General features: G+C 36.7%; 1 protein-coding gene across 1 annotated transcript; it reads left to right on the forward strand.

The window, feature by feature from the left end:
* The first annotated feature begins 476 nt into the window (after nucleotides 1-476).
* LOC109103766 (protein NPAT-like) lies at nucleotides 477-9405 on the forward strand. Its single transcript, XM_042771230.1, has 17 exons — nucleotides 477-697; nucleotides 964-1082; nucleotides 1206-1266; nucleotides 1355-1433; nucleotides 1524-1564; nucleotides 2079-2291; nucleotides 2380-2455; nucleotides 2928-3051; nucleotides 3156-3247; nucleotides 3343-3424; nucleotides 3507-3603; nucleotides 3712-3822; nucleotides 4420-5718; nucleotides 5873-5982; nucleotides 6086-6176; nucleotides 6785-8052; nucleotides 8814-9405. Exons 1-17 carry the CDS (start codon nucleotides 661-663, stop codon nucleotides 8892-8894), a joined length of 3981 nt encoding a protein of 1326 aa, XP_042627164.1. The 5' UTR covers nucleotides 477-660; the 3' UTR covers nucleotides 8895-9405.
* Nucleotides 9406-10200: the final 795 nt, after the last annotated feature.

Below are 10200 nucleotides of genomic sequence, written 5' to 3' on the forward strand. Positions count from 1 at the left end.
TAAAAGTCACGGCGCGCATAAATAATGATCTCTACTGTGTCTTAATTCTGCATTGGTTAAAACACATAATATAGTGTGGTTTTTAAACACATTTTTACTGCAGAGGTATTTTTTTTAAATGTAATAAAATCATAAAACAATATCTATCTATCTATCTATCTATCTATCTATCTATCTATCTATCTATCTATCTATCTATCTATCTATCTATCTATCTATCTATCTATCTATCTATCTATCTATCTATCTATCTATCCCCCTCTAGTTGCATAATTAATTAATTAATTAATAAAAATAATAAAGTGATAAAATAATAAGATTAGAGATATATAGATAGATAGATATATAAATAAATAAATAAATATTCTCTCTTGCTCGCTTGCTCTTTCTCTAAATAAAAACGGACTGTCAGTTCAATAAGAAAAAATAAAAACTGATAAAAAAGAAACTAAATTTCCCTCTTGTTTCCTCTCGAATAGTACAACAAACAATATCCGGGTCAGGGGAGGCGAATTTCCGCGCCTTTTCGTAGTCGGGATGGATGAGAGGGTTAAACAACCTGCAATATTTCAACCGTATAATCACATTATGGACTAAATTAAACTGTAATAAACTTATTTCGGATGCAGACGATTTGGTGACTCGAGATAACGTCTAAATATGTTGCTCCCGTCTGATGTCGCCAGACTTGTGCTCGGTGAGGTCACTCTCGTTCTGTCCCTCTCTGGGAGAAGCTAGCGAGCTAATACTCGGTTCCTAATTACAGTATTTGTAATAATGTGATTTGTCTCCAGAACTGCTGGGTAGTTGTAAATATTTAGACCATTACGAAACTGAGACACCTGTGTCATAAATTGTGTCTTTCTGTGCTCAGACAGTCCGAGGCTGTGATGATTTAGTCTGCTGTTCTCAAATGAAGATATTTAAATGTGAAATTATGTATCTTTCACTTTCAACGTTTAGGCTACCTGCAGCAAGAAGGGCTCACTGCCACAAGCCGAGCCTTCATCTGTGAAAGTCTAAACCTGAAGGAATATGCCGAGCACAGCTCAGAGGACGGGGTCATCCCTGCCTGTGTGTTTGTATGTGTCAACTTCAAGATTGAGAACAGGGTGGTACACATCAATACATCACTGGTGTGTGTTTTGAAAAGATATGTTTACTAAATAACAATTTTGCTATTGTTGATTATTCTACCTTTCCAGTCTCTTTTTGGAAAAAACCTGATTACGATTTTAAATGAATACGTTGCTGTCAAAGCAAAAGGTGAGTGCCCTTAAAAGTAAATGAAATGTTTTGAGATGCACAGTGAATCTGTTTCCGCTTTAACGTGTTTATTTCGTTTCCTCTGCAGAAACAAGTCAAGAAAATCAAATCCCAGCTGTGATGACATCATTATGGAAGAAGCTTGACTTCACACTCAACCAGATCAAGTGAATGAGTCTTTGTTTTCATTGTCACACTGAATGGTTTATTTTTTTATGTACTGTCTCCTTATTAAAATCTTCCTGTGTTGTCCACAGATCTCTGCAGAATTCTCCTGCAGTGCAGCTGAATCAGCGACGTGAGTTTTGCTCTTTGTTTGAGAGAAATTGTTTTCTTGATGACTTGGAATTATTGAAATTAACCAATTGTAATAGATATAAAGTACAAATATAATGTATACACATGGCATGAAATGTAAAAATACATGTACAATTCACATACACTACTGTTCAAAAGTTTAGGGTCAGTAAGATTAATGTTTATTGTCACCATGGCTGCATTTATTTGATCAAAAACTGAAATACAGTATACAATTTAAAATGAACATCTATCTTTTTTTTTATTGTGATTGCGATGCTAGATTAGTTTTTGTTGAATGTTTTTTTCTTTTTTGATGAAAAGAAAGTTCAGAATTAGAGAGTTTATTTGAAATAGAAAACTTTTGTATCATTAGAACTGACTTTACTGTCACTTTTGATCAATTTAATGCATCTTTGCTGAATAAAATTAATAATTTCTTTAAAAAAACAAACTTACAGACCCCAAAACATTTGAACAGTAGTGTAATTTTTTTTTTTTTTTCTGTCATTAAGTTCGCACTATGAATAGCATTCAAAATATGAGACGTCAGCAGAGACCCTTGTTGGCATCACAGTCTCCCATCACTGGGCAGCCGCCCCTGACTCCAGCACTCCAGTGTGTCCCCAGCACTTTGTCCACCCCTCAAGGCATGCTGGGACATTCCACCCCAGTGTCTTACACTTCCCAGCATACCAGACCTTCCACTCTCTGCCTTAGTCAGCCAGGTGAGTCCTGAAAAACATGTTTAAATTGCACATTTGTATGAGATTTATAAGTGCATTCTTTACATTTTGCTATCTTACATCTTTATAGGGGAGTCACCATTGCAGATACTGGTCCCTGATAATAGACTGAATCCGGGTCCTTTGTCTCCAGCCCGCAGGAAATGGTAAGCTGAAAGTGATTATGACACCAGAAGTATGTTACAGTTTCACTCTCTCTGCCTTTTCCAGATCAATCTGTAACATTAATGTATTTTTAATAGTGCTGTCAAATGATTAATCACGATTAATCACATCCAAAATAAAAGTTTTTGTTTACATAATATATGCGTGTATGCTGTGTATATTTATTATGTATATATAATTACAAACACATGCATGTATACATTTAAGAAAAATATGTTATGTTTATATATTAAATATATTTATATATAATATAAAATATATGAATATAAATATATAAATGTATATACATGTAAATATTTTCAAAATATTTACTGTATGTGTATGTATTTATATATACATAATAAATATACACAGTACACATACATATAGTATGTAAACAAAAACTTTTATTTTGGATGCGATTAATCATTTGACAGCACTAATTTTTAAGTGAAACTCTGTTTTCTGCTGCAGTGACTCGCCGAGGCGGAGAGGAGGTGGTCAGATGTGTGCCAGCGGGACCAACAGGGCCACCGTAGTGTCCAGCACACTTGTCGTGGAATCTCAAAATGAAGAAACTGTGACGGAGAACTTATCTGTGAGTCTGAATGATTCATTTGCGTTTTATTTTTTATGTTTTTAAGGAGTTTCTATTTACTTCTGCGTAATGGAAGATCATATGTTTCTCTTTTTTTTTAACAGCAAATAGTTATAGAAAATGCCAGAGAAAAAATTCTCAATGATAGATCCTTGCAAGAAAAACTTGCTGAAAACATCAACAAAATCTTGGCAAGGTAAATGCTAAAAAAATAAGCAAGAAACAATTTCAAATAACACAAAAGTAACATTGAGATCTTACTAAAGGCATGTTGATTTATGACTTTAACAGTGATAATAGTCCTCAGACATCAAAAACTGCCTGCAGTGCTGTGGAACAAGAGCAGTCGATTGATGAAATCCTGGGCCTCCAGGTGTGTGAATGCTCATCTTTTACTATTTTTTTTATATCTTGACTGCCATATCAAGCCTTAACCTGCAAAAAAATTGTTTTAGGGGGAAATTCATATGACAGATGATGCAATCCAAGACATATTGGCACAGACAGAGTCAGACCCAGCATTTCAGGCACTCTTTGACCTCTTCGACTGTGGTAGGTTTGAGCAATTGATTAATCAGAAAATCAAATTCCGTTATAAAAGTGATTCTTTTTTTTTTTTATTAAAATATGTCTCACTGATAACCTTTCATCTCTCTTGAGGGAAAAGTAAAACGGCTGAATGCATTGAACAGGCTGATGGGAGCTTCAGTACTAGTACTAGTGCACAAGAGAGTGATGAGACTGGGCATGTGGACAGTGCTTCTGAAACAGGTAAGATGGATCGGCTCTATGTTGTAAAGCAGCACAGGTAATTTCCTGTGTATACATTTTATTATATGCACTATGGTTAAAAAGTTGTTTTTAAATGTTTTTAAAGAACTTACCTATGATTTATTATTTGATAAAAAAAAAACAAGCAGTAAAGCAATAATATTGTGAAATACTTCTACAATTTAAAATAGTCTATTTTCTATTTAAATATATATTAAAATCTGTTAAAATTGTATAAAATTATTTCTGTTAGTAATTATTATTTTCCTCAAAAATCATTGTAATATGTGGATTTGATGCTCAAGAAACTTTTCTTATTATTTTCAATGTTGAAAACATTGTTTATAACAGTTATTTTGGGGAAACTGTGATACATTTGTTTCAAAATTCTTTGATGAATAGAAAGTTCAAAAGAACAGTTTATATTTGAAATAGAAAACTTTTGTTACATTTGTAACTTCACTGCCACTCTTGATCAATTTATTTCATCCTTGCTTAATACAAGTATGACTTTCTTTTAAAAAAGATTTACTGACCGCAAACTTTTTAGTGTAGAGACAAAATATAAACTGTTGTATGATTTTATTCATTATTTTGCCACTGGACAGGAGGATTCCACATCCAGAGGAGAAAGTAATGCACCAAATATAAGAACCCAGTCTGAGTCAAAAAGCATAAAGAAATCTTCCAGCCTTTGTAATGCAACAAAGTCTGCCTCCACAGCTCCACAGCCATGTGTTGTAACCAAACAAACTGGACGAGGATCCACAAACTCCAAAAGAGGGCTAGTCAGGACTAGAGTTTTATCCAGTAATAAACAATCCAGAGGTGCCACTTCAACTTCTCCAAGGTTAAATGATAAAGCGGATTCGCGTCCACCTGACCAAACTGTATCAAGCTCTTCTTTGACAGAGGAAGGAGTTGGCATGGAGATAGATGAACCAGAAAATGAAAACTCTGAGAGCGTAAATATTCAGCTTGTTCCTCTGGAGAGCTTGCATGCAAACGAAACATTAAATGATAATAAAAGTAGTCAAGTTCCCATTTCAACATCGCAAACTACATACACTACTGAAACCTCAAATAATGCATCTGTGAATGAACCTGGGAGAGTAACAGGAATGACCACGGTACAGAATGAGGATATGGGAACCTCTTTATCCATTCAAAGTGAGGCTGTGCCCTCACTTTGCTTGCCTCAACCTGACCCAGACACATCCGCCAAAACGGCTTCTCCGCCCTCTTTAACTCCTTCCTTCATTCAAACTCAGTCCAACACTGTCAGAAGCAATCTCCCTGCATCAGGTGCTTCATCTACCACCACTACGCCGTGCATTTCTGATGCTCCGGCCAGGGAGCCTGATCCCAATAAGATTGTGTCTCTGAAAATCATCATCAGTGATGAGCAGGACGAGGTCTCAGCTGATGCGGCGCTGAACCAGGCAGTTTCCAGCATCACCAGTGACCACATCCCAACCATCTTCCTGTCCTCCCCTGCTAAATCGCCTGCCAAGACTTTGCCTGCAACCTCTGCGGTCATAACAGCAGAGGAAACGGCTCAGGCCGTGAGCTGCTTACAGGGGATGGAGGGTGTCGGATCATTCAGAACGCCTACAAGGAGTGCGCAGAGTAGCAGACAGCCTGCACTGGGACGTCCCGCAGGTCAGGAAACCAGCTTCATTCAGCTGTTGCAAGCTCATCCTACCTTTGGGCCTTCAAGCAGCTATTTCGTTGTAACCGAACCGGCTGCTGCTGAGCAGCGGTCAAATGTTGTGCTGCTTCCAAGTAATGTGCCTCAAGGGACCGTGTCTTCAATGCCACATATTGTAGCGACTCCACCTCGCCAGAGGACTGTGGTGTCCATGGGAGCAAATGTCTCTCAGACCTATTCACCTGGTGAGTGAAGAGTTAGTGTGATTATATAAGATACTTTATACTTTTATTTGGGTGAAATGTTTCTATGTATATGTTGAGGTACTCATTTGCAGACTTTGTCATCCTCGGGATTAAGGCTGCGTGTTTGAAATTCCAATTATTATTATTTTTTTAGGCTCCACAATCATTATATCCTCCCCAGTTCAACCCATGTTACAAAATGTGATGCTTCCAGTGTCTGTGATGGGGCAGAATACTGGAAAACTCACAGTCCTTCCCAATCAGGTTAGTAACTTTGAAGCATTTCAAAGTCTTTTGTCGAAGTCTTTCGACAGATTATTAGTTTTATTAAATTTATGATTACTACTTTTTTTTTTTTTTTGTACAGATGTTGACTTTGCCATGTTCGGCAACTGTAAGACAGCCTGCAAAAGTTATTTCTCAACATAAATTGGCACCCAAGGAAAACACTGACATGGGTAAGACATTTTTCATTTACATGTTTTTTTTTTTTTTTTTTTTTTTTAAAGGTAATTGTATTAGAATTACCTTTTTATATACTTTATAGAGTTATAGAGTCAGACTTGAAATCCAAAGGTTGCGGGTTCGAGTCTCAGTACCAGCAGAGATTGTATGTGGGGGGAAGTGAATGACCAGTGCTCTCTTCCACCTTCAGTACCATAACTGAGGTGCCCTTGAGCAATGCACTGAACCCCCAACTGGCCACAGCACAAATGGCTGCCCAGTGGTCCGAGTGTGTGTGTGTGTGTGTGTGTCTGTGTGTGTGTGTGTCTGTGTGTGTTCACTACTCACTGCTGTATGTGTGCACTTGGATGGGTTAAATGCAGAGCACAAATTCTGAGAATGGGACACCATACTTGGCTACACGTCACATAACTTTCACTTTTCAAAATGTCATTTAAATTTTAACTAGATTCCTAAATAAGCATTATATTAAATTCCTTAAGCATGATTTGAAATGAATTAACATTCTAAAGTAATTTTTTTTTAATCTGAAGGTTAAAGTTTTTGTAACGCATGTCTGTGGATTATACGTCACTATAATGATTTGTTTACTGATTTTCAGGCAAAACTAGCACATCTGGGTCTGTTCAAGTGCTTCCTCAGGCATCTGAGCAACAAAAGAACATGAGTGCAACAAGCCCTAGCCATCGGCGGATACTTTGCTTTGATGTCACGCCTGAAACCACTGCAGGTAGCCAGAATTCTTTACAGACAAGCACACTCACATCCTCTGCTGTTACTTCCTCCTCAGCTCAGCAGGTTCAGAAAGAAAACACACAGACTGAACCGACACAGCCTTTAGTTTCTGACACTTGCAGAAGAAGAATAGAAACGGTTAGGCTTCCAGAAATAAATCCCAAACCAGGTATAAAGGACTCTGAAAAAGTCACCATATTTCATCAACAAAAAGAAGCCCCAAAAAGCAAAGTGAATGAAAAGGAACTAGATTTAATTGTTGTATCAAGTACCAAGTCTTCCAATAAAGCTGCCATTGAGCCAGAGGCTCTCATTAGATCAGAATCACTGAAAAAACCACAAGCATCACAGAAAGAAGATGGCGGAGTTGTTTCAAAATCATCTGCTCCAGGGCCAAAGCAGAAACAAGCAGCCAACACAAAGGACGGCTCACAAGAAGAAGCCCCTGAAAAGGAGGAGTTAAAACCAGCAGAAAGATCCTCAGATAAGACTTCCTTACAGAACTCTCCAGGCTTCACTGCAAACAAAGAAAATGAGCTGGAGAGCTGTCAACATCAGACACCTGCATGCCCTGCTGAGGATCTCGCACCTTCTACAGCTAAATCTACAGTACCTGTATCGGGCAGTTCCAGCAAAACTTTATGCAAGACGAGCCCTCTAACTAAACAGGCCGTTGAGATGCTGCAGGACATACAAGGCCAGGCTGCTGCGGCCACTCCACCGAAGAGACAGGTGGCCAGATGTCCAGACCTCCCGAGAACACCTGGACCAGGACCTGCACAGGACCAGCTGACGGATGGATTGAGGACCCCATCCCGACAGAGGCTCAGGAGGGAGGGTGAAAGCACACCAAGGCTTCTCCCCACTCCCGCCACCCCCGATATCCCCTCCTGCAGTCCTGCCAGCGAGGCAGGGAGTGAGAACAGCATCAACATGGCCGCCCACACTCTCATGATCCTGTCACGCGCCGCCAGGACCGGGGGTCCTCTGAAAGACAGTTTGCGTCAAGAGGAGGCCAGTGCTGGGAAATCTGCCATTCCTAAAGGAAAGAAACGAAAACAAATTGAACCAAGCCCTCCTGCAAAGAAAGAGCTACAGCTTTCCAGCTCCTCGAGCAGTAAAAAGAAATCAAAGGTGAGCTGATATTGATTATTGGTTATTTGTTAAAAACAGTAAAGATTGACCACACCTTAACCTAGCAACCTATCCTAACCTATTTTTAAATAAATACACGTATGTGTGTGTATTTATATATACATAATAAATATAAACAGTACACACATATATATCATGTAAATACAGACTTTTATTTTGGATACAATTAATTGTTTGACAGCCCTAATAAATAATTGTATACATATATGTTTGTATAAAAAAATATTCATAATATTGAATTTTTTTATTTAATTATATATTTATAACAATGTTTTTAGAATTGTTATTTATTTATATATATATATATATATATATATATATATATATATATTATATATATTAATCAATTTATTTCTAGTTAGTGATTTTTTTATTTAAATATTAATATATAACAAACTGCTCCCTATTAATAATAAGAGGTACTAAATAGGTTTATATATAATGCTGAAATCTGAATCAAGTCACTTGAATCATGTTGTGCAAGTGGCTTGATTTAATTACCACCACCAAAAAAAAAAAAAAAAGCAGCATCTCATACCAGTTATTTATTCCACTTATGTACCTATACCATTCATTTAGTATGTGTTCTGGGTAGATAACAGTAGGCAGTAGACAGCAGGTCAGCTCACGGTAGCCCAGCCAATTAGAGAAGTCTGACTCCTTTTTGTCTATTTGTGTACCTCAGCATTAATCATCTGATATGTTGACATTGTTCATCGGAATTCCTTTTTATTTTTCAGAAACAGAAGAAGCTGCTGGACTCCTTTCCTGAAGACTTGGATGTAGACAAATTCCTGTCATCCCTGCACTATGATGAGTAATGATGCTGGGGACGAGCCGTGCTGCTTGCCACCATTTCAGGTACATAACAAGCCATGTGTTCTACTGAGAGCGATAAAACGGATCTATTCTGAATAGCTGCTTTCTGTTTTACATCCAGAATGTGAGATATTGTACATACACACCATATTAGCCTAATAATCATATTTGTACATTAAAGATGTTCATATACAGGGCCAGATTAAGCACTCTTCAGAACAAACAAGAAAATAATTTGACTAAAGTGTCATTTTTGACTACATATGTAAAAGAGTGTCAGTTCAGTTGCTTCATTGCAACAGCTGTTTAGTTCATTGTCATTTTAGTTCTTTAAATGGATGTTTTCCATTAACTGCACCATGTGACTACATTTCTGTGAACATTTTCAAGAGATGATTTCCTTTGTACAGCCTCTAGGTGGTATTCTTCTTGTAGAGAAGTTGAACGTTGTTGTTTTCTGTCATTTAGATGGTTATTATATGATGTATTTTAATAAATCAATATTTGATTGAATATTTTTTTTAATGGTTTAATATGTTTTAATTGATTACTATTGTGTTACTATGTCCAGCTATGGCATATTTATTTGGAATAGACCTGCAGCAATTGCATATGTCCAGCTTGACTAAACATTTATAAATTTCCTTTGATAATAATAAGATGAGTCTTGAGCAAAAAAATCAGCATCATTAGAATGATTTCTAAAGGATCATCTGACGTTGAAGACTGAAGTAATGGCTGCTGAAAATTCGGCTTTGCCACCACAGGAATAAATTACATTTTTAAAATATTTTAAAATACAAAAGTTATTTTAAACAGTAATATTATTTCCCCAAATTACTGTTTTTACTGTATTGTAATCAAAAATACATAAGAGCACAATAAATAATCTTATATACTGTTACACAACATGTTTTGGTGAACCAATTGAATGCAACAGTAGGTACAGTAGTCAATCACACATTTCCTTCCTGTACTTCTTATGAACAACTCTTAGCAGCCAAAATCAAGTATTGGTTTTCATAATGTGTAGCAAACATCTTTTCAGATGTCTGAAGATAAATGCCTTTGATCTGCAAAAGAGATGAACACATCCTGTTGAGAAAAAGCATGCATATAATTAAAGGGAATTTTTCTTTTCTTTATTCGAGAGCACATGGACCTGTCTGTATTATTAAATACATTATGCCACCCGGGAGTCTTAATAAGTTATGCAAAGTTGGATATATTATATTATCACACTTCAATATTATGCCATTATGAAAATCAATTTCCATGAGAAAAAAAAAAAAAATTAAAGTTAATTTT

This window comes from Cyprinus carpio, chromosome A15 (assembly GCF_018340385.1).
Source record: "Cyprinus carpio isolate SPL01 chromosome A15, ASM1834038v1, whole genome shotgun sequence".
Taxonomy (NCBI): domain Eukaryota; kingdom Metazoa; phylum Chordata; class Actinopteri; order Cypriniformes; family Cyprinidae; genus Cyprinus; species Cyprinus carpio.

Excerpts from the sequence above, each read along its gene's own strand:
- LOC109103766 (XM_042771230.1), top strand. The coding sequence starts at position 661 with ATGTTGCTCCCGTCTGATGTCGCCAGACTTGTGCTCG. Across the intron at positions 698-963 it reads TGTCGCCAGACTTGTGCTCG|GCTACCTGCAGCAAGAAGGG; the intron begins GTGAGGTCACTC and ends TTCAACGTTTAG. Across the intron at positions 6,177-6,784 it reads CAAGGAAAACACTGACATGG|GCAAAACTAGCACATCTGGG; the intron begins GTAAGACATTTT and ends ACTGATTTTCAG.